The 25,156-nt window shown below is 43.0% G+C and overlaps 2 protein-coding genes and 1 non-coding gene across 3 annotated transcripts in view; 2 read left to right on the forward strand and 1 right to left on the reverse strand.

Annotated features, from left to right (window-relative positions):
* Positions 1–82: 82 nt before the first annotated feature.
* Positions 83–23,058, reverse strand: LOC124002283 (phosphatidylcholine:ceramide cholinephosphotransferase 2-like). The gene is made up of 6 exons (XM_046309657.1): positions 22,849–23,058; positions 9,220–9,825; positions 8,698–8,815; positions 6,375–6,528; positions 5,500–5,666; positions 83–913 (listed from the first exon to the last, which is right to left on the reverse strand). Exons 2-6 carry the CDS (start codon positions 9,672–9,674, stop codon positions 728–730), a joined length of 1,080 nt encoding a protein of 359 aa, XP_046165613.1. The 5' UTR covers positions 9,675–9,825; positions 22,849–23,058; the 3' UTR covers positions 83–727.
* Positions 6,687–6,761, forward strand: trnaa-ugc. The gene has a single exon. It is a non-coding gene; the product is annotated as a tRNA-Ala (tRNA).
* A 908-nt stretch (positions 23,059–23,966) lies between the features above and the next one.
* The window catches only part of LOC124002281 (bifunctional 3'-phosphoadenosine 5'-phosphosulfate synthase 1-like), a 29,095-nt gene continuing 27,905 nt past the window's right edge, over positions 23,967–25,156 (forward strand). Inside the window, 2 exon segments of the mRNA XM_046309654.1 lie at positions 23,967–24,213; positions 24,930–25,044. Of these exon segments, the coding sequence (XP_046165610.1) occupies positions 24,151–24,213; positions 24,930–25,044 (178 nt within the window). The 5' untranslated portion in view covers positions 23,967–24,150.

Below are 25,156 nucleotides of genomic sequence, written 5' to 3' on the forward strand. Positions count from 1 at the left end.
GAACGGGTGGTGTGATTGGTGCGTTGATAGATTACGAAGGCAAAGGGGTTGAAGTAGTATCTGCACTTTGATTGGACAAAACTGAAGTCAACGTGTTCTTTTTTTATTATGAAGGTATAAATTATGGTACATTAGGACACACAATCATATGAGACTAAAGACTAAATGCACATTGAATGCAAATTAAATTAATACACAATATAAAACATTGAAAACAAACATCTTAAAGTTTGCAATTTAAAATTGCATGCATTTCTATTTAAAGGCACATTTTGGAAATTATATATTTTTAAAGTACTTAATATTCATTAAATCAAATTGATGTAGACGTAATAATGTATAGCTCTATAAAATTCAATTTTTATGTTGGAGTTTTGAGTAAAGCTGCAAACCAGTGGCAAAGCGCTGCATGATATCGCAACATGTTGACTTCAGTTGAGTTTGTTACAGTAACATTCACAAGAATAAAGAACATTTTCAAATAAACGGACCTCATAAATAACATACATTGTAGTGGTGAAGTACACAAGGACCCAATGTGGACTATGTTATTCTTCTCACATACTTTCCCTATATGACCATTTCCTCACAAACTTCAACTATCCTTCACATAATACTTTAAATCACATAATAGAGCATAAATACTGCGTGAATACAAAATAGGTTGGGGTGTTCAAAGCAACACTGGCGGTGAATGCCTGGTGAACACGACCCTGAACTGGAGTCCCTACTCCTCCCGCAGGCTCTGCACTGCACTGTACTTCTTACAGGAGTTCTTAAGGCAGGCAGGGGGCCAGGTGATTGGCCAGCAGAAGGAGCAGGGCACCTGGGTCTGCACGTTCCTCTCAAAGAAGTTGAACACGGGGTTCCACCAGGTGTTGGTGAGGTAGTTGTTGGGTGAGCACCGCAGGGCCTGTCAACAGAAACAACAGACAACTTAAACGTGAGCATTACATCATAGGAGACTTCAAATCGCTGGTACTGATACCACCACCAACACAGTGCTGTGGATGATGCTCTACATGGTCGTGTATCCAGATATCCAAGGTACTACATCAGAAAGAGGGGTGTGGAGGACCAGTTCAATGGAACCTAAAGAGAACTCCTTGTTGAAGCATGATGTAGTACAGTGCCCAATCATAATGCTATGTGTAACATATCCAGTGTCCTGTTTCCCAACGCTCGTTGCTTTGTAATAATGTTTTCCATGTCATTTGTACCCGTTCACACCACAGAGAGGGTGCAGGCGGAGATCGATGCAGTGGTGGGCCCAGACAGGGTCCCGTCTCTCACTGATAAAGGCAGCCTGCCATTCACAGAGGCCATGACCATGGAGGTGCAGAGGATGACTGGTGGTCAGTTAAGAACAAATTCTTATTTACAATGACAGCCTACCCCGGCCAACGTTGGGCCAATTGTGCGCCGCCCTATGGGACTCCAAATCACGGCCGGATGTGATACAGCCTGGAATCGAACCAGGGACTGTAGTGACGCCTCTTGCACTGAGATGCAGTGCCTTAGACCACTGCACCACTCAGGAGCATTAGCACAACAAACAAAGACAAGAGCCTTACTGAAGAATAAATAGTCCTCTTTTTAATTTGTTTGTCTTTTAGCAGATGCTCTTATTAAGAGTAACTTACAGGAGCAATTAGGGTTAAGTGCCTTGCACAAAGGGCACATCTACAGGTTTCACCTAGTCAGCTAGGGGAATGGAACCAGCAACACCTTTCAGTTACTGGTCCAACCTATTAACCGCTAGGCTACTACCCAGTGTGGCAAAAGGCAAAAAAGATCAGACCCCTCCCTCAGTGGCCGGTCCAGATCCAGAGCCACATTTATGGGCTCTAAGACCAACTATTGACTGGGGAATAAAATAAGAAACTGCCACAACAGCATGCGACCAGCAGAGGGAGCCAAATGCACGGGAACTACAAGTACTGAGCATTAAACAAGAACCAACCTACAGGAAGACTGAGGAGGAGTGGTAGGAACAGACCTACCAAACCAACGCCCCAACGGAAGAATACTTATGGGCATCGGTGCTGAAGGAACTAACATTGGACTAAGTGCTACATAATCTTGAGCACGCGGCAAAGAAAAGTGGCAAGGACATAATGTAATGGCACACTGTGCTAAGATAGTTAGGGGGGAAGATGTTCGGGAGTGCAATCTGAGTGTCTAAAAGAGGTATAAAATTAGGAGAGATCAGTGCCTCGGCATGATCCTCAACCCATATGATTTGGACATCATAGAGAATCATCAGACCAGGTAAATGACCTTTACTATACTCTGTTTGTATTGGCTACTTTGACATCAAGGCAGAGCAAACTATTGACTGGTACATCTTAAGAATAGTGTTGTACACTAGAAGCTCACACCACTTAAAAAGAATAAGAGAACAAGGTTGTGAAAGAGAGAACTTCACCCCTCAACAGCGCGAGGCATAGAGAACTCTTGGGAGCAACAAGTTCCATCTTTAGTGTGTCAGTGAAAATTGCAGTTTGGCAAGATTGAAAAAGCCCTGAAATAAGTAAGCCTCGTAGTAGCCAAGGGTCGATAAAAGGGAATCAATATCTAAACAGTAGGCAGTAAAAAGTGGAACCATAGGAAATTCGGACTAAATAAGAAAATTATCGTATTATAAACAGCAGAGGCCAAAATATTACTACTCTTATAAAGAGCAGTTTCGGGAAGGACCAAGGGAATAGAGCTTCAAGGTAAATATATGGGTGTTTGCTTTGCTTAAGAGTTATAAGAAGTGTGTTAAGCGATTTACATTTGCAATATTATCTGGCATAGTATAGCGCATTAAGGATTGATTGAGCATTATTGATGTATTAGGAAACTGTAGAACCATTGAATTGTAATAACGTGTAGAAGACAAAAAACAGAGTGACTTAATAAAAGCTTGAAACTTTGACAACTAGGCCAGATTAACGATCTGGAGAGCAAACGCCTCTGACACTCTCACAGAACAGAAAGTGACCCTGGTTATAGGTTCAAGTGATTGCACTAAAGAATATTTCATTGTGTGTCGTTGGAAAAGTCAATACATATAACAATACTAGTTTCCAATGACTACTAGCTGACGAGCATAATAACTAACAGAAGATAAGTTATTAGGTATTGATATATAAAAGAAGAAGAAAAGGTAAGGGAGTATAGGAAGAGACTATAAACATAAAGTAATAAAGTACTCATCTATCCAAGGCCCCACGCTAGACCGGGAAATAAGGGAGTGACAACGTGAACGAAGGAACAAACCCAACTCACGCGAAGGGCCATTACGAATACATAGAAGGGTCTAACCAGAGGACGGGGTAGAGGCTTTTGCTGCAGACGACGGGCAAAAGTCAGCACCGTGACACCAGCCAAAAACAATTGTAGACTTTGGCATAAACATTTATCAATAGTAGTAATATGGATATGTAGAACATCTCATTTTGTGCAATTCAATAATCAATGAAATTGTTGACAGTCAGTCAATTGACACAACTACAAGGGAAGGAGCTGTAATAGTAAATGTCAGGCCCTATTATGACGTCAGTCTTAGTTTTGACCAGCAGGGGGAGTAACACCGTGCCAACACATTATAGCACTTCTATAACCTACACGTTGTGATGACACTGCTATCAAACAAACGTTCACACTTGTAATTCACAGAACTATGGGAGGTTTACACAACATTTCCCTGAAACATGAAGGTCATTACGTTAACATTAGGTTAATCATTATGTAAACATGCAGAAAGCGGTCGTCTTTTGAGGTGAATCTCACAGGGTGGGTAGAGCCATCTATCATGATCCAAGCCAGGGTTAATGGATGAGGATGAGGGTGTACTCAGTCGTGTAAACACTGTGGTAGGTGGTTCAGAAGTGTGTGTGAGTGCTTCTGGCATTGCACGTGCACACACACACACACACACACACACACACACACACACACACACACACACACACACACACACACACACACACACACACACACACACACACACACACACACACACACACACACACACACACACACACACACACACACACACACAGCTAACCTTGTGGGACACACAATTCAGTCCCATTAAAAATCCTATTTTCCCTAACCCGTACTCTTCCCCTAAACCTAGCTCATAACCCTAAAACTAACCCTAGCTCCTTACCCAAACCCTTAACGTAATTCTAACCCTAACACTAATTCCAACCTTAACCCTAACCCCCCTAGAAATAGCATTTGACCTCGTGGGGACTAACATCATGTCCCCAGTTGGTCAAATGATTGTTTGTTTACTATTATTGTGGGGACTTTTGGTTTGGAACCATTTCTTATTGGTCTATTAACTTATCACCTGGTGATTTCACCAGCAGGCAAAAACTACATCCCACTAAAATTGGCTGAAATTTCAGCCTGCCTTTTCAAACAGCTCTTACATTACAATGGCATTATCATAATTTCACATATTATTCCAACCTCGGTGTCACAATATACATAAAACACAGGTAAATCAAGTTTTTGACAGCACTGGGCCTTTTAAACAGCTGTATTGTGAGTGTTGTCTTGCTCATCCACCAATAGGTCTACAGAGAAAGAAGTAGAGACTGAACAAGCTGCTTGTCAAAAGGGACACCTTTTCTACTTTGTCTCATTCTCACTGGTGGGTGTAATTCAATTCATCTTGTAAAGAAGATTCTAAAGCAGCAGTATTCAACTCTGACCCGACGAGATCCAGAGCCTGCTGGTTTCCTGTTCCACCTGATAATGAATTGCACACACCCGGTGTCCCAGGTCTAAATCAGTCCCTGATTTTTGGGGAACAATGAAAAAAATGCAGTGGAGCTGGTTTCGAGGTCCAGAGTAGAGTTTGAAGGTTCTGAAGCCTGGTAAGCCGTTTCTGCTGGATAGCATCAGTCCATCTGCAGTATCATCAAGAATCTACTTTATCATCTGCTGTATTATCTATCTGCTTCTACTACATGACAGTATCATGTCACCTGGACGTTGGCCATGGTGTGGGATCACCAGAAGAGAAACGATTACTCTTATCTACATCACAGGAGGTTGGTGGCACCTTAATTGGGGAGGACGGGCTCGTGGTAATGGCTGGAGCGGAATAGGTGATCTAGAATAGGGCATTCCATTTGTTCCGTTCCAGCCATTATTATGAGCCGTCCTCCCCTCAGCAGCCGACTGATCAATATCTCACCTGGATGACCAGAAGAGAATGTGTCATTTATTTTTAAGATGTTTCATTGTCACATACACCAGATAGGTGCAGTGAAATGTGTTGTTTTGCAGGGTCAGACAAAGTAGTACGGAGCCACTGGAGCAAATTAGGGTTAAATGGCTTGTTTAAGGACACAGACAGATTTTCACGTTGGTTATTCCAACCAGCAAACTTTCAGTTACTGGCCTACCCCTCTTAACCCCTAGGCTACCTGCCACCCCATTACTATATCTAGTATCAGCATCATTCTAGATCCTACAGTGTCAGCAGGTCACCTGGACGTTGGCCATGGTGTGGTACCACCAGAAGAGGCGTGAGGTGATGAAGTAGGCCACCACCACATCCACACTGTAGTGTTCGTGGGCCACCAGAATACACACCACTCCCACAGCAGCCAGCAGCCAGCACATCAGGTGGTACCACCAGAACGTCCGCGGGGAGTCTGGACGAGACAAAAACAAACACAGGAGGTTCTTTCATTTCATTAACCTGGTCAATGTTAAGTGGATGACCATATAAACATATGAGTCTGGAGGGGGGGGGGGGGCAGACACAGGGGGTTGTGAATGTCGTCAGTAAGGTCAGACGTTGCATCCTCTTGAACAAGTCCCACACAGGAGGGAAGGTAATAGATCAGAGCTGTCATACTCATTCCATGGAGGGCCTTCTTCCAATTAAGACCCAGACAACCAGGTGAGGGGGGAGTTCCTTACTAATTAGTGACAAGAGAGAAGTGAAAACCCACAGACAGCCCCTTAGAATTAGTTTGACACGTGTAATAGTGCAGGGTTTCCCAAACTTGGTCCTGGGCCCCGCTTGGGGGACCATTTAGTTTTTTGCCCTAGCACTACACAGCTGGTTCAAATGATCTAAGCTTGATGAGGAGTTGGTTATTGAAGAAGAGGAGAGGGGTGGGGGCAGGGTTTGGGAAACACTGTAATAGAGGATCAGGCCACACCTGGAAAATGTCCCTCCATCAACCAAATGTATATCTGCCTGGTAACATTACTACATAATCCAGGATGCGGTAGCTATGGGACCTTGTTTGACCTAACAGATAATCTAACCTAGATGAGAATATGATATACTTGTTTGTTATCAAGAATGAACAGTATTTAGATGTGTGTGTGATATTTTATCCAGCACTCACACTCTTTAATAAACAGGTAGGTGAGGGTAAGCATGACGGTGTGTCCACTGTAGAGGAAGTCACCACACATGAGGTGGGAGCCGGTGATGGACAGACCGCCGCCGGAGATCAATGTCAGCACACGCTGCATCTTAGCGTGAGAGTCCCCATACAGCTGAGAGAGAGATAGGAGGGAGAGAGAGAGAAGGGGGGTTGAGAGAGAAAGAGATAGGAGAGAGAGATTAGCTTGACAGACAATACAAGCAGCTTCAGTTAGAGGAATAAAGAACATTATACAAAACGTCATTGTAACATCAGTGCAACACAAACGATGTTCCCGTGTGGCTCAGTTGGTAGAGCATGGCACTTGCAATGCCAGGGTTGTGGGTTTGATTCCCATAGGGGACCAGTACAAACAAAATATTAAAAGTATGGACTCGCTACCGTAAATCGCCCTGGACAAGTCCATCTGCTAAATTACGTACAGTTGAAGTCGGAAGATTACATACACTTAGGTTTGTCATTAAAACAATTAGGACATCTACTTTAAACAGCTTGGGAAATTCCAGAAAACTATGTCATGGCTTTAGAAGCTTCTGATAGGCTAATTGACATCATTTGAGTCAATTGGAAGTGTACCTGTGGATGTATTTCAAGGCCTACCTTCAAACTCAGTGCCTTTTGCTTGACATCATGGGAAAGTCAAAAGAAATCAGCCAAGACCTCAGAAAAAGAATTGTAGACCTCCACAGGTCTGGTTCATCCTTGGGAGAAATTTTCAAACACCTGAAGGTACCATGTCCATCTGTACAAATAGTACGCAAGTTGAAACACCATTGGATCACGCAGCCGTCATACCGCTCAGGAAGGAGACGTGTTCTGTCTCCTAAAGATGAACATACTTGTGCGAAAAGTGCAAATCAATCCCAGAACAGCAGCAAGGGACCTTGTGAAGATGCTGGAGGAAACCAGTACAAAAGTATCTATATCCACAGTAAAACGAGTTCTATATTGACATAACCTGAAAGGCCGCTCAGCAAGGAAGAAGCCACTGCTCCAAAACTGCTGTAAAAAAGCCAGACTGTGGTTTGCAACTGCACATGGGGACAAAGATCGTACTTTATGGAGAAATGTCCTCTGGTCTGATGAAACAAAAATAGAACAGTTTGGCCATATTGACCATCGTTATGTTTGGAGGGAAAAGGGGAGGCTTGCAAGCCGAAGAACACCATGTTAAACCATGGGGGTGGCAGCATCATGTTGTGGGGGTGCTTTGCTGCAGGAGGGACTGGTGCACTTCACAAAATAGATGGTATCATGAGAAGAGGAAGATTATGTGGATATATTGAAGCAACATCTTAAGACATCAGTTAAAGCTTGGTTGCAAATGGGTCTTCCAAATGGACAATGACCCCAAGCATACTTCCAAAGTTGTGGCAAAATGGCTTAAGGAAAACAAAGTCAAGGTATTGGAGTGGCCATCACAAAGCCCTGACCTCAATCCTATAGAACATTTGTGGGCAGAACTGAAAAAGCGTGTGCAAGCAAGGAGGCGGACAAACCTGACTCAGTTACACCAGCTCTGTCAGGAGGAATGGGCCAAAATTCACTTATTGTAGGAAGCTTGTGGAAGGCTACCCGAAATGTTCGACCCAAGTTAAACAATTTAAAGGCAATGCTACCAAATACTAATTGAGTGTATGTAAACTTCTGACACACTGGGAATGTGATGAAAGAAATAAAAGCTGAAATAAATCATTCTCTCTACTTATTATTCTGACATTTCACATTCCCAGTGGGTGGTGGTGATCCTAACTGACCTAAAATAGGGAATTCTTAACAGGATTAAATGTCAGGAATTGTGAAAAACTGAGTTTAGATGTATTTGGCTGAGGTGTATGTAAACTTCCGACTTCAATTGTAAATGTTTGGAAGTGTTAATATGAGCCTGTGTTAATGGATAGAATTGTACCTATCCAATGAAATTGCATTTAAACTCGCCAGTGTCGTCATCTTTCTCCCATCAGATCACTGTACCACAATACCCAGAAAACCTCAATTCCCTGGGGCATATATTTCCAATCGAACTCAAGACCGGATGCGATAATGTTTGTGTCTCCAGGGTTCGAATCCAAAATGGCTTTTTTTTATGAGCAGCTATTGAGCATGGCAGGCAGATCGATATGAGTTCTGGAGGGAGCCAGGATGAGATCACGGTAGGACGTGGGTCACATGCCACAGCTCACACACACACACACACACACACACACACACACACACACACACACACACACACACACACACACACACACACACACACACACACACACACACACACACACACCTTGGGGGCACAGGTGAAGTGATTGCCGGGTACAGGAAGGGTTGTGATGTACATGGTGACGCAGCGGTACAGGTAGAGGGTGCCAATCAGGAAGAAGAACCTCCGACCTGCAATCGACCTGGAAACAAACACACAAAGGGAAAATAAATGATGTCATCAAACAGGCCACTGTTAAAAGGGCCGTGGAACATTTCTCTTGGACATAGAACAGTGGAGGCTGCTGAGGGGAGGACGGCTCATAATATTGGCTGGAACGGAGCCAATGGAATGGCATCCAACCATGTGTTTGATGTGTTTGATACCATTCCACCTCCCCAATTAATTCCTCCCCAATTAACGTGCCACTAACCTCCTGTGACATAATAATAATGAAAATGTCATGTTCAGCATACCGTAGCACTTCATATAGCCTGCAATCACTGTCTTATACTGTTAAACCTGAATGTTGTATAGTCTGGTTAGAATGTCACATACATGGGGATAGCCTGTGACACAGATATCCCAAGATAACCGTTCTCTTACTTGTATCTGAGGAACAGCCACTGTATAACCCAGATTCCCACCAGGAGCATGCCGTTGATCTCGGTGACTGTGAACGCCCACTTCACCCGGTCGATGTAGTCAAAGAACTTATCGGGCAGTGGCGGGCTGTTCTCCTTCTCCGGGACCCTCTCGTGGACGACCGTGATGACCACGGTGGTCAGGACCAGGTTGAAGATGGCGTAGAAGAACGCAATGGCTGTCTTCCACCACTCCGTGGGCAGCCGGTTTCCCTTGGCGTCGGGCAGCGAGATCTTCACGTAGTCCCTGTGGTGCCCAATGACCTTGCGTAGGCATCGTTTCGTGTCCTCCGGAGTGTTTTGCCCGTGTTTGGGGCAGTTGGCGTTAGGGAGGACCCCAAAGACACTGGCAAGGACCCCGCTCTCACCATCCATGCCCGGGTCCAGATGGGATGCAGTCGGGTCCACGAGCGCCATGGTCCAACACTGTCTACTGTCCACACACCAATGAAGAGCTCTCTGGTTCACTCAGTCAGCTAGTGCCTCTGAGGGGCCTGGAGAAATAGGAATTAGTCCTTGTTGTTGGGCCTACTGTATTTGGTTTGACTGAGGCAAAGATGTCTTCCCCCTGAAGAAGAACAAGAGGTTAGGATTTCAGTTTCATTTTGGTTCAAAAGGTGTTTACTGTGTGCTTGTTTCCTGCAGGAGAAAGAAGACACTGGAGAGACTTGAGCCGTAATGGAAGGATGGAATGCCTATCTGTGGGTAATTACTGGCTAATGTTCCCTCATTGTCTTTAATTTGGCTGGAGACAGACATGTCTGTTGGAAACTCATGACAATCTCTTCTCTTCTCATTCTTTAGTTAACAACAAGTACAGTACACTAATATCCACCACCATTCCATTTGCAAAAGGACAGTTGTACACTGAGATACTAATTAATAATACCAGATGGCAAGGAAGTCATCATTACGAAATGCTAGTAGGCTACATATGTAGGATCTTAATCTGATCACTCTGTTGCAGGAGAACATTCCTGCAATGCAGGACATTTCAAATGTGCAGTATATTTGAAGTTTAAATGGCGTCTGAAATTTGTAATTTCCAATTTGAAGTTTCAGACTTGATTCTGCCCATCAAAATTTTAAATCAAAACCTACAAACATTTCCATTAAATATAATACACATAATAATTCAAATTTCCTGTTGCTGCAGGATTATCTTCCTGCTATATATTAAAAGTAATTTCCTCACCATCTTAAATAAGCATGCCCCTTTCAAAAAATGTAGAACTAAGAACAGATATAGCCCATAGTTCACTCCAGACCTGCCTGCCCTTGACCAGCACAAAAACATCCTGTGGTGGACTGCAATAGCATCGAATAGTCCCCGCGATATGCAACTGTTCAGGGAAGTCAGGAACCAATACACACAGTCAGTCAGGAAAGCAAAGGCCAGCTTTTTCAAACATAAATGTGCATCCTGTAGCTCTAACTCCAGTTTTGGGACACTATAAAGTCCATGGAGAATAAGAGCACCTCCTCCCAGCTGCCCACTGCACTGAGGCTAGGTGACACGGTCACCACCGATAAATCCATGATAATCGAAAGTTTCAATAAGCATATCTCTGCGGCTGGCCATGCTTTCCTCCTGGCTACTCCAACCCCGGCCAACAACAATCTGGATCCTCTCTTTCTAAAATTATCCACCGCCATTGTTGCAACCCCTATTACAAGTCTGTTCAACCTCTCTTTCATTTCTTCCGAGAACCCTAAAGATTGGAAAGCTGCTGCGGTCATCCCCCTCTTCAAAGGGGGGTGACACTCTAGACCCAAACTGTTACAGACCTATATCCATCCTGCCCTGCCTTTTAAAGTCTTTGAAAGCCAAGTTAATAAACAGATCACTGACCATTTCGAATCCCACCGTACCTTCTCCACTGTGCAATCCGGTTTCCGAGCCGGTCACGGGTGCACCTCAGCCACGCTCAAGGTACTAAACGATATCATAACCGCCATAGATAAAAGACTTTTAACTTTGTCAATCACCGTATTCGTCGTATTGGCAGACTCAATAGCCTTGGTTTCTCAAATGACTACCTCGCCTGGTTCACCAACTACTTCGCAGTTAGAGTTACGTGTGTAAAATCGGAGGGCCTGTTGTCCGGACCTCTGGCAGTCTATGGGGGTACCACAGGGTTCAATTCTCGGGCAGACTCTTTTCTCTGTATATATCAACGACCTCGCTCTTGCTGCTGGTGATTCCCTGATCCACCTCTACGCAGATGACACCATTCTGTATACATCTGGCCCTTCTTTGGACACTGTGTTAACCAACCTCCAAACGAGCTTCAATGCCATATAACTCTCCTTCCGTGGCCTCCAACTGCTCTTAAACTCTGGCAAAACCAAATACATGCTTTCAACCGGTCGCTGCCCGCATCCACCCGCCTGACTAGCATCACTACTCTGGACGGTTCTGACCTAGAACACGTGGACAACTACAAATACCTAGGTGTATGGCTAGACTGTAAACTCTCCTTCCAGACTCATATCAAACATCTCCAATCCAAAATCTTTCAATTTCGCAACAAAGCCTTCACTCACTCCGCGAAACTTACACTAATAAAACTGACTATCCTACCAATCCTCGACTTTGGCGATGTCATCTACAAAATAGCTTCCAATACTCTACTCTGGATGCAGTCTATCACAGTGCCATCCGTTTTGTTACCAAAGCGCCTTATACAACCCACCACTGCGACCTGTATGCTCTAGTCGGCTGGCCCTCGCTACATATTCATTGCCAGACCCACTGGCTCTAGGTCATCTACAAGTCTATGCTAGGTAAAGCTCCGCCTTATCTCAGCTCACTGGTCACGATAACAACACCCACCCGTAGCACACGTTCCAGCAGGTATATCTCACTGGTCATCCCCAAAGCAAACACCTCTTTCGGCCACCTTTCCTTCCAGTTTTCTGCTGCCAGTGACTGGGACGAATTGCAAAAAAAATATAAAAAAATAAATAAATAAATTTAAAAAATAAAAAAATAAAAAATTAAAATAAAATTTAAAAAAAATCGCTGAAGCTGGAGACTTACATTTCCCTCACTAACTTTAAACATCAGCTATCTGAGCAGCTAACCGATCGCTGCAGCTGTACATAGTCCTTCTGTAAATAGCCCACCCAATCTACCTACCTCATCCCCATATTGTTTTTATTTACTTTGCTGCTCTTTTGCAGACCAGTATCACTACTTACACACCATCATCTGATCATCATCATCTGCTCATCTATCACTCCAGTGTTAATCTGCTAAATTGTAATTACTTTGCTAATATTTATTGCCATACCTCCTCATGCCATTTGCACACACTGTATATAGACTTTCTTTTTTTTCTATTGTGTTATTGACTGTACGCTTGTTTATTCCATGTAACTCTGTGTTGTTGTTTTGTCGCACTGCTTTGCTTTATCTTGGCCAGGTCTCAGTTGTAAATGAGAACTTGTTCTCAACTAGCTAACCTGGTTAAATAAAGATGAAATAAAATAAAATATAAAACTAGCAAATCCTATATCTGTATGTCCCTTTAATTACTAACTCGTCAACTATCATCTCCTGTCCTGTGATTGAAATAGTTTGGGTTTAAATACCACATTTTCTCCCCAAAAAACCTGCCAACCTTCTAGGCAAAAAAAAAACAAATTGTCGTTTCTCTAAATAGGTAGTCCAGGGATGATGCCAGAACCAAAATAGGAACCACTTCCCCAAAAGTTTTCAGAATGTAGCCTAAGCAAGGCTGCTGGTTTGCTTTAATGCAATAGAACATTAGTACATGAAAAGCCATGGCTCCATAATGATGATTTAGGATTAGGATGATGATGAGCAGGGAGGTGGTGGAAACTTCCAGATGTTTACTGTTATTCCACTACTCTTTATATTTAGGATTAGGATGATGATGAGCAGGGAGGTGGTGGAAACTTCCAGATGTTTACTGTGATTCCACTACATGACTTTATATTTCGATTTTGGATAAAAGGTGGAAACTTGCAGATGTTAACTGATTCCACAGATTACTCTTTATATTTAGGATTAGAATGATGATGAGCAGGGAGGTGGTGGAAACTGTGATTCCTTTATATTTAGATTAGAATTGATGATTCCATACTCTTTATATTTAGGATTAGGATATGATGAGCAGGGAGGTGGTGGAAACTTCCAGATGTTTACTGTGATTCCACTACTCTTTATATTTAGGATTAGGATGATGATGAGCAGGGAGGTGGTGGAAACTTCCAGATGTTTACTGTGATTCCACTACTCTTTATATTTAGGATTAGGATGATGATGAGCAGGGAGGTGGTGGAAACTTCCAGATGTTTACTGTGATTCCACTACTCTTTATATTTAGGATTAGGATGATGATGAGCAGGGAGGTGGTGGAAACTTCCAGATGTTTACTGTGATTCCACTACTCTTTATATTTAGGATTAGGATGATGATGAGCAGGAGGTGGTGGAAACTTCCAGATGTTCCTTTATATTTTACTGTACTAGTCTGTGATTCCACTACTCTAGGGTGTTGACGTGAGTGTTTATTTTATTTAGGATTAGGTCATTCCTGGCTGTATCAGCATTTGAATGATGACTCTTATTTTGGTGAGGTGACAATTGCACCAGAAACTTCCAGATGTTTACTATTTGAAACCCTATTGATTTCCATTTACATTTACATTTATATTTAGGATTAGGATGATGGTTAATTGAGCTTGCATGGCTTAATGGTGGTGGAAACTACAAACCCCAGATGCATTTACTGTGAAACACTAAAAGTATTTGAAAGATTTATGTAGGATTAGGATGATGAGTTTGTTCTTCTGTCAGGAGGTGGTGATCAAACCATTTTCCAGATGTTTGCCTGAGATGATTCCAGCCTCCTCTCTTATATTTAGGATTCCAAATGCAGGCTTACATGTATAGACTAATGTAAGGAGAGTTAGTGAGTTTGAACACCATGTCACATGGCTTAGTCATTCCTAGGGCTGTGGGAGATCAGCTTAAATGTTCCTTTTATCAAAATGCACTTTGTGGTGTTTACAACTAGAGAGGAAGAGGGAAAAAAGAGCAGGCTACTCTAGGGTGAAGGAGAGACAGAGGGAGGTGTTTATTTTAACCAAGAGAGGGTGAGGGGTGAGGGGTGTCTGTGGGAATGACTTAGAACCTATGGACGCTCTCTCATAAAGGGAGGGCACCAATCAGGGGGGCTTTGTCCCGATGCACAAGAACACACAATCCCATTGTACCAGCTGACAATCCAGGTAAAAGACACACACACACACACACACAATACCATGCATGCACACATGTTCGAACACACACAATGCATAGACACATTACACCGACTGCACTGTACTTTGAGGTTTCTCTGAGCTAAGAAAAGAGAGCCCAGCCCATTGCTTATCCAGCTCTCAAATTGAGGGCATCTGGCTTGATTGAAGAGTCCTAAGCTAAGTATAACCTCTGACTCCAAGGCCTACTGCAAATTAAATCTTCAGCCAGGGGGTGGATGGATGACTGAGACCACGGAGTTGGTATCTTCTATCACAGATACAGATGACAGTCTTAGTATAGGGAGGCTCCAGTGTTCCTGCGAGATTCACACGGCCAAAGAGCAAAGTGTGTGTGTGTGTGTAACCTGAGACTGACTGAAACCTGTCGACAGACACACCTCTCCTGCGTCACATTCCTCCAGGCACACACACACACACACACACACTGAGAGCAAGGGGTCGCCTTCTGAAATTCAAAGTGAATTTTTCTCTGTAGTCTTTAATCATTAGAGAAAATGTTATTGCAACCACATGCTTAAACTCTAAAAAGTGAACAACTGTAGCTACAAAAATAAAGAATTGTTCATTTGATGTGGGAGTAATAGACAGTTTACTGTCAACCTTCCACTTTCCAGAGGTGGACAAACTAGCCAAAACAAAGGACCATGACTTACCTAAAGCCACAGGTCCGTTGACTAGAGGTTTCCATTCACACGCCAGAATAAAGCACAGAATCTTGGACACAGGAACATGAGTTTATTTGGGACTGAGCCCTTTTTTTTGTTTCTTTTGGGTTGAAGGGGACCCCCATTTAAAGCATCCGTGAGGTCTGAGGTGTTAAATCCTAGTGCCAGGTCCTTACTAACTAGTGTGTATATATCTGGGTTGATTTAGTGACTCAAAGGGGGTGATAATAATGGTTGGTTTATAACATGTTTCCAAGTTTAGTTGTTTATTGAAACTGAATTGATATGCAGACTTCACAGACCATGTTGAAACTGAATTCAAATGCAGGCTTCACATGTATAGACTATATGTTCTGCAAGACTGCCTCAAGTAGTTACAGTGTAGAAGCTGCTCACTGAACACCATGTCACATGGCTTGTGTCGTCCACCTTGCGTGGACGTTAGGAGATACAGGACATGGAGGAATAATCATTCAGAACTTTACCTTGTGTTTATTCTCAAGTTAAAAGGAATACGTTGTGTTGTTTCATATACTGTAGAGGCATGTTATATTTCCGTAGGTGGACCATGTTCTTAGAGGTATTTTACCCACTAGGTGGAAGCACTGCACAATTTTATGTATGGTTTTCAAATTGATGTAGTAGTTCTGTCCTTGTCTATTAAATGTTCTGTATTATGTCATGTTTCATGTGTTGCTGATACTTTTGCACCGGCTAATGGGGATCCTAATAAAATACCAAATGGTTAGGCCAAAACAGTACACATGCTGCCTATCTACCCACCCTAGATACAATTTCCAAACTGATATGAACAGGTCCCTCAGAAGAGAGGGCTACTCACGGAATTTGAATAGCAAAGTAGAGTACTTTGCACCTGACCCGAAATAGGCTGCATCCTGGTGTTCTAACTGAGCCTTCTAGTGTACCGTTTAAAGAACTGTACGGTGGTGTCGTAACGTTGCCTTAGGCAGATTGACCCGACAGTACAAAACATGGTTTCATTCACTGGGGAAAATCGCCCCAACAGCAACACGGAAAGAGAAAAGGATTAAGTAATAAGGCCCGAGGGGAAGTGGTACATGAGCAATATACCACAGCTAAGGGCTGTTCTTAGGCACGACACAACACGGAGTGGTAGAGTAAAAAGGAAGAGAACGCAACACAGCATGGTATAGTATTCCACTATTCCAATACAGGAGACATGAACCAAAAAGGATGCCAGTAAAATGTACTTTAAATGGGGATAATCTCTGCCTGTTCATGCTCTCTACCTCTTTTCAGTTCATGATGTGAGAGGACTTCAGGAATGGCCCTTTTCTATTCTCCTGCACTTCACAAGCTTCTGCCGCCTTTTAAAAGGTGTGAGTGCATCTCCAGCTTCCAAAATGCATCTTATACTGAACAAAAATATAGAAATGCAACGTGTTGTGCTGAATTCATTTTTTAACCTTTATTTAACTAGTCAAGTCTGTTAAGAACAAATTCTTATTTTCAATGACGGCCTAGGAGTGGGTTAACTGCGTGTTCAGGTGCGGAACAACAGATTTGACCTTATCAGCTCAGGGATTCAATCTTGCAACCTTTCGGTTACTAGTCCAACGCTCTAACCACTAAGTTACCTGACGCCCCGAGATATCAGAAATGTTCCAATGCGCACATAAAGCTTATTTCTCTCAAAAATGTTCCACAAATTTGTATTTCAACCCTATTCTTAGTGAGCATTTATTTTTGCCAAGATAATCCATCCACCTGACAGGTGTGGCATATCACAAAGCTGATTAAACATTACACAGGTGCACCTTGTGCTGGGGAAAATACAATGTCACTCTAAAATGTGCCGTTTTGTCACACAACCCATGTATCAAGGTTTGAGGGAGTGTGCTATTGGCATGCTGACTGCAAGAATGTCTACCAGAGCTGTTGCCAGATAATTGAATGTTCATTTCTCTATCATAAGTCGCCGCCTCCTGACAAATTCTCTAAAATAGCATTGTATGTCCAACCGGCCTCACAACCACAGATCATGTGTATGGCGTCGTATAGGCGAGCGGTTTGCTGATGTCAACGTTGTGAACAGAGTGCGCCATGGTGGCGGTGGGGTTAAGGTATGGACAGGCATAAGCTAGAGACAATGAACACAATTGCGTTTTTTAGATGGCAATTTGAATGCACAGAGATACCGTGACGAGATCCTGAGGCCCATTGTCATGCCATTCATCCACCGCCATCACCTCTTGTTTCAGCATGATAACACATGGCCCCATGTCGCAAGGATCTGTACACAATTCCTGGAAGCTGAAAATGTCCCTGTTCTTCCATGGCCTGTCTACTCACCAGACATGTCACCCAATGATCATGTTTGGTGTGTACGACAACGTGTTCCAGTTCCTGCCAATATCCAGCAACTTCGCACAGCCATTGACGAGGAGTGGGACAACATTCCACGGGTCACCACGATCAGCAAGTTTCAGACAGAACACCACCTTCCTGACTCACAGATGTTTCGCTTTCTCTTATGTAACAAGATTCTGAGAGGATGGCTGTAAACCAATAACTATGGTCCTGACTGTTGCTCTCTGAACAAAGCTCTATTAGGAATCCTATATCAGTAAATGATATAGACAAGTAACCACATCAAAGGCAACATGTCCTTGTCAAGGAGCCTTCTCTGTCTCCTCTCCTTCTGTAGCACTGAGGCCAATACTCAAAGTTTTGATGCTTCCCTCAAGGCTATCAATCACTGGCAGGTCCCTCAATACTCTCTCAAGGTTACAGACAGTGCAGAGAGCATCATAAGGGCTAAAATATGCTACAGGGCTTCTATGAGTAAGTAAAGGTGTGGATATAAGTCTATAATTTATTTCTATTCGTATTTACTGTAACTAATATTTTTCAGATGAGATTGAAGATATTTCTTTCCAATGGTGTCCTCCGCATGACTGTACTGTGTACTGACCTGCAGGTCAACAGATACCACCAGGCTAGTTTTCCACTGGCCCTCCCAGATGTGCACAGCAAAGCCTGTTTTCCAGCAGTCCCTACTGCTGCACCCAGTTCTCTCTCGGAGTCTACAGGGATGGGTGGTGATGGGAAAACTGGCAGCCAAACCTATCCCACATGCTCACAGACTGAGTAATGGATGGCACTCCACTCTCCTCATGTTAGCTATACTAGCTATTTCTAGAGGAGCCGCCCCAGTTGCCATGAAAGCTGTATTTTACTCTAGAGGAGTCGTGAAACTGCGGCCACCATTTTGGGTCCCACATAATGACATGTTACATGACAGCTGTCCAGTTATTTAGTCAGATTCACCATCAAAGGGAGGGTTAAAAATAAAGCAGAGTCAGTACCAGAAGTGACTCGGCCCTGTGGAGATCAGAGCTCATCATAGTGAAGAGTCCCATCCAGAATACTATTTACCCTAATCCCTAACCTTAACCCTAAAACTATACCTAACCCTCAATGTAACCCCTAACACTAACCCGAATTGTAACCCTAACCACCCCTAAAATAGCATTTCTCCTTGTGGGGAGTGGCAAAATGTCTCCACTTGAGGATAGTTAAACACACACACACACACACACACACACACACACACACACACACACACACACACACACACACACACACACACACACACACACACACACACACACACACACACACACACACACACACACACACACACACACACACACACACACACACACACTATTTAAGAGCTTTGCAGTTTAGTTTAGAAATGTTTGGAAAGCAATCATGATCATATTTGAGGAGACATTTCATGGGGAGCTCTAAGTGGAATATGATGCTAAATGCAGGTTCGAAAATATGGATGTATGTTTATGTGAGAGCAGTTAATTATGCATTTTTAGACAGTGGTTTACATACACTGTGAAGGCTTTACGGCACAGCACACAATAATGGGATGAATGATGGCAGGTCAGGAATCACTGTATGTCCTTTCCCACTGTCCAATCAATGCGGTTGATTTAAATAAAGTTCAGTCAGTGAATAGATAAATGCACAGTAATCAATATGAGGTACTGCCTAACAGAGGAATATTGACATATCGTTGTCTGTTAATAAGACCTTTTTAGAAACAACCCAAATTTCCACATTTACTTTGCCTTCTTCAAATTTCTTAGATTTGAGCTCTTAATCATTGAGTCTTCTTCTTATTGCAGTGATTGCTCTCTTTCTCCGATACTTCTCCTTCTCACTCAACAATAGGGGCAACAGCATTGGAAGGTCGGACAATTTAAATCCGTTTACCAAATTTTTACCAGCATGTCACATGTGCAACCAGAGGGAAAAAATCCTAGACCCCCTTTACTCCACACATAGAGACGCATAGAAAGCTCTCCCCCGCCCTCCATTTGGCAAATTTTACCATAATTCTATCCTTCCGATTCCTTCTGAAAGCAGGAAGTACCAGTGACTCGCTCAATACGGAAAGGGTCAGATGACAAGGATGCTACACTACAGGACTGTTTTGATAGCACAGACTGGAATATGTTCCAGGATTCATCCAATGGCATTGAGGAGTTCCCCACCTCAGTCATCGGCTTCATCAATACGTCCATTGATAACGTTGTTCCCACAGTGACTGTACGCAAGAATATCCTGCTATGCCCTCAGACAAACCATCAAACAAGCAAAGCGTCAATTCAGGATTAAGATTGAATCCTACTACACTGGCTCTGACGCTCATCAGATGTGGCAGGGCTTGAAAACTATTACAGACAACAAAGGGAAACCCAGACGCGAGCCTACCAGATGAGCTAAATGCTTTTTATGCTCGCTTCGAGGCAAGCAACACAGTAGCATGCATGAGAGCACCAGCTGTTCTGGATGACTGTGTGATAACGCTCTGGGTAGCCGATGTGAAAAAACCTTTAAACAGGTCAACATTCACAAAGCCACTGGCCAGACGGATTACCAGTGCGTGTACTCAAAGCATGCGCAGACCAACTGTCTTCACTGACATTTTCAACCTCTCCCTGACCGAGTCTGTAATACCTACATGTTTCATGCAGACCACCATAGTCCCTGTGCCCAAGGAAGCGAAGGTAACCTGCCTAAATGATTACCGACCCATAGAACACATGTCCGTAGTCATGGAGTGCTTTGAAAGGCTAGTCATGGGTCACACCAACAGCATCCTCCCGGACACCCTAGACCCACTCCAATTCGCATACCGCACCAACAGATCCACAGATGGCGCAATCTCAATTGCACTCCACACTGCCCTTTCCCACTTGGACAAAAGGAACACCTATGTGAAAATGCAGTTCATTGACTACAGCTCAGCGTTCAACACTATAGTGCCCACGAAGTTCATCACTAAGCTAAGGACTCTGGGACTAAACACCTCCCTCTGCAACTGGATCCTGAACTTCCTGACTGGGGCCCCTCAGGGGTGTGTACTTAGTCCCCTTCTGTATTCCCTGTTCACCCGTGACTGCATGGCCAAAAATGACTCCAACACCATTAAGTTTTCTGACGACACAACAGTGGTAGGCCTGATCACCGACAATGATGAGACGGCCTATAGGGAGGACGTCAGAGAACTGGTAGTGTGGTGCCAGGACAACAACCTCTCCCTCAATGTGAGCAAAACAAAGGAGCTGATCGTGGACTACAGGAAAAGGCGGGTGGAACAGGCCCCCATTAATATTGACGGGGCAGTAGTGGAGCAGGTCGAGAGTTTCAAGTTCCTTGGTGTCCACATCACCAACAAACTATCATGGTCCAAACATACCAAGACAGTTGTGAAGAGAGCATAACAAAACCTTTTTGCCCTCAGGAGACAGAAAAGATTTGGCAGGTGTCCCCAGATACTCAAAAAGTTCTACAGCTGCACCATCGAGAGCATCCTGACCGGTTGCATTACCGTCTGGTATGTGCAACTGCTCGTTATCTGAACGTAAGGCGCTACAGAGGGTAATGCATAAAGCCCAGTATATCACTGGGGCCAAGCTTCCTACTGTCCAAGACCTATATACTTGGCGGTGTCAGAGGAAAGCCCATAAAATTGTCAGACTCCAGTCACCCAAGTTATAGACTGTTTTCTCTGTTACTGTACGGCAAGCGGTACCGGAGCATCAAGTTTAGGACCAAAAGGCTCTTCAACAGCTTCTACCCCCAAGCCATAAGACTGCTGAACATTTAATAAAATGGCCACCAGACTATTTTCATTGACCCCCATCCCTTTTGTACATTGCTGCAACTTGTTGTTTATTATCTATGCATAGTTACTTCACCCCTACCTACATGTACAAATTACCTCTAACTGGTACCACCTGCATATAGCCTCGTTATTGTTATTTTATTGTGTTACTTTAAAAAATATTTGATTTACTTTAGTCTATTTGGTAAATATTTTCTTAACTCTTCAACTGCACTGTCGGTTAAGGGCTTGTAAGGAAGCATTTCATGGTAAGGTCTACACTGTATTCGGCGCATGTGACATAAAGTTTGATTTGATTAGCATTGTAAAGTTCAAGCCTGTCTTCCATCAAGACATAGGACCAAATAACATGTGCATGTTCCAACTCTTTTACATGGAAAAATAATTAACCGGCAGCACATAGCAGTAGCTTTATCTTTCCCCCTTAGAAGACCAACATGGGCAGGTCTCCGGTCGGCTGAAACCACTCTGTTACACCCTGGTGGCTTAGCCACACATGGGTGGGTGCCTGGTGGATAATTTCAGGGTATGGAGACTGCCTGGGTTCCAGGATTACAGGGCGCTGCGGCGGGGTGTGTCTGTGTGCTGAGCAGCAGGTCTCCACATTTAACATTTACTTTTCAGGAACAGCCCTGGTTAGTTAGTAGGACACAGCACCCCCCACCTTCACCTACCACCATGTTCTAAAAGGGGCACCAGGGTGAGGTGAGGGTTCCACCATGGAAATAGTCATTATAATGTTAAGGGTTCTGTGAGCTGTTCTGTCTCTTGTAACTCAATGGAAGGACATTTCCAGACTTTCATAGACCTGCTGCAATTGGAAATGGGCCGGTATTGGATTAATGTAATGTAATTAGACTAAGAAACATTTGAACATCTACTGTAGCCTACGTCGTTGGCTTGTACATTAAACGTATTATATTCAAATACTGTATAGTTAGCATAGTTTAGACGTTCAACAAGAACATATCACCTGTAGAAGTGTGCCTTGTCTACAGTATTTCCTGTTCCACGTCATGCTGCCAATGAATGATAACGAACCTGTTCTCTTGGCCCTAATAAAGTATCTTCACATGACATCCTCATTTCGTGCACAGTATTAGGCTAGTATTCTTTCACCACTCATGCATCTTTGTTTGCTAATTTACTATTGTGAAAGATCATGTTTTAATTTGGAAACTAGGCTATTTGGAACTGTCCATGACTATAGGCTACACAGTGAATGAAAGAAAAACGTATTTTGTTGTCGAACTACAATGACGTGACCTACTGGCAACATAACATAAATTGGCGATACCAACCTAGATCACAATAATTATCTTCACACGTTGTAATATTCATTCCATATGATGCAATTCACTCTAGGCTATTTAGTAGCCTAGCATACGTGCATTTGGTTATAATTCATTTTATATAGAGCATATCGTTTATCAACCTACCTGTCTTGCTTGGGATCCTCTCCAGTTGTGCGCCTTGTTCTTTCAGCGATCAAACTCCTAATGTTTACATGGCTGAAATGAACTCTGTCTTTGAGCGTGCGCTCCTCCCATATGCAAACATACAGTGGTCCAACCCCTCTCTGTATTACTGTACAGCCTAGCCTACAGTCAGCTGCAGAAACTGTCGCCAAAAACATCACTTATTTACGTACCTGCCCACTCCTTTGTATAAAGATGATTTAATAGCAAGCATACAATTGTTTCACCTGACCAGAGGTGATAGACATGATAAAGCAACCTTCCAATTCTCACCCATTCAAAGATATATTGCATTTTGAAGTGCAAGATATGCATTTCAATCTTTTTCTAACTTCCCATAATGAATTAGGACTACAATGTATACAACTGGATATTTGATTGCAATTCAATTTATAAAAAAATATATATATATTTTTAACTCTCATACAAAACATCTAAGAAATAAACATGCTCTATTTAAACCAGATTGTTCACGCTTCAAAAGAGGTAAAGCCTAGTCTTAGCCAACTAGTCCTGCATGATGATTAAGAAAAATAGGCTATTTATTCCCAGGCCTGTTCTGTAATGAGGACATTGGATAAGTACATAGCCTATCATCACACTTCTTTCTTTGATGTTGGGTTTGGCGTTTTCCAAAGAAGCAAACTACAGGGCCAACCATATGCAACATTTAGTCGGCTACAAGTTTACAGTGCAATTCTTCACAGATTGCTTTTAATGTTTTGTAATCAAGTCTGTCTTTACGATAATTGTTTTATAGGTTGGATAATATTTTGTATGTATTTTTTCATGAGTAGGATTTGCCCCAGTACGCGATATAGTTATTTAAATAAGTTATTTCCAATCATATAATTTAATTGGAAAAAATCGAACTGGAGCCAACAAACTAAAATGTCTAATATGAATATGTATTTTATCCAATGTGCATTCCGCCCTTATCTCCGCGACGCACACCACAGGTAATAAATAACTGGTCCAGGATATGTTATGTAATCTAGCTCTGTCATCCATAGTTGTCATCACCGTGTCGTTTGAGACTTGCGCGGATAAAACTGATTCAAAATCAGTTTTCAAAGAACAGACAGTTCACCAGCCAATAGACATCACTTCCGATTCTGATGACGTAGGGCGTCCTCATCGGTTCCTGTTTGAGGTTCCTCCATTCAAAGAGATAACTGTCCGTAAAAAGATAACGTTTTAGTAATTGATTTAGTAGGTCGCATATACCTTAACTGGTGACGAAAAATTTCATTATAGACCGTTATGGAGACTTCCGGAAACTCTCACAAGAAACCGAAGCTGAGCAACTCGTCCAGCGAGAATTGGGTGAGTTGTTGTATTCATTCCTACCCCGGCGACCGCTGCCACGTCAACAATATGCTGCTGAACTATCAATGTTGTCTCTTGTTTCTGCAATTTCTGTTCCCAGTAAAACATTTACTGCTATAATTAAATTATGCAATACTTTCTTAGCTGCGCGGAATGGCCGTGTTGCTAGGATTGGAGAAATACAACTAGTTAGCTTCTTAGTCCTGCCACCAAATGCCAGACAGACAGCCATTTGTAGCAAGCTATAGCTTGCACGACATTTCAAAAGCAAGCTGTTCTACCATATAGCAACTGCTATATGCTGCAGTTAGCTAGTTAACTATGAGATACTGTATCTGCTGCAAAATGATCTGTCGTCATCACGATGACCCGTGTACCTTGACGTACATTTTTGTGTGACTCTCAAAATGCTTCTTGCTAATCTACTCAGCAGGAGCCTAGTGACCGAGCACATGCATTGGAATGTAGTCCTATGTCACCTTACTGTACATTAGGGTCAAACCAGTCCTTCAACGTTTTTGTCATTATATTGCTGATGACATTTTGCTTCATGAGTAAGAAATGTGCCTGTCCTGGACTCAGTGCACGTCATTGTGGCTTCAGTATGTTGCAAAGTCACAGTCAGTGTTGGCTGCAAATGCAAAGGAACAAATGGGACTAAGTCAGTGTAATTTGATATGAAACTAAAGGACAGAACAATATTGTGATTGCAGGGAATGCAGAGGGCGACTAATGTGACCTACCAGGCTCATCACGTCAGCAGGAATAAGCGTGGTCAGGTGGTGGGGACGAGAGGGGGCTTCCGTGGATGTACTGTCTGGCTCACAGGTATACAGAAGAACTAAAGTTCAGTTCGCCTGGTCCCAGATCTGTTTGGGCTGTGTTGTCAACTCCTAGGGTCATTGGTTGTTGTGAGACTGACCATAGGAGTTGGCAAGAC

Source organism: Oncorhynchus gorbuscha, linkage group LG17 (assembly GCF_021184085.1).
Source record: "Oncorhynchus gorbuscha isolate QuinsamMale2020 ecotype Even-year linkage group LG17, OgorEven_v1.0, whole genome shotgun sequence".
In the NCBI taxonomy this organism is placed as follows: domain Eukaryota; kingdom Metazoa; phylum Chordata; class Actinopteri; order Salmoniformes; family Salmonidae; genus Oncorhynchus; species Oncorhynchus gorbuscha.

What these genes read in the sequence shown, in the direction of transcription:
- LOC124002283 (XM_046309657.1), bottom strand. Translation starts at nt 9,674, where the DNA reads ATGGCGCTCGTGGACCCGACTGCATCCCATCTGGACCCGGGCATGGAT. An exon ending in ACTTCACCTGTGCCCCCAAG is followed by an intron (nt 6,529 to 8,697) that starts GTGTGTGTGTGT and finishes TCTCTCTCTCAG; the next exon opens with CTGTATGGGGACTCTCACGC. An exon ending in ACACCATGGCCAACGTCCAG is followed by an intron (nt 914 to 5,499) that starts GTGACCTGCTGA and finishes TTCTGTTGACAG; the next exon opens with GCCCTGCGGTGCTCACCCAA.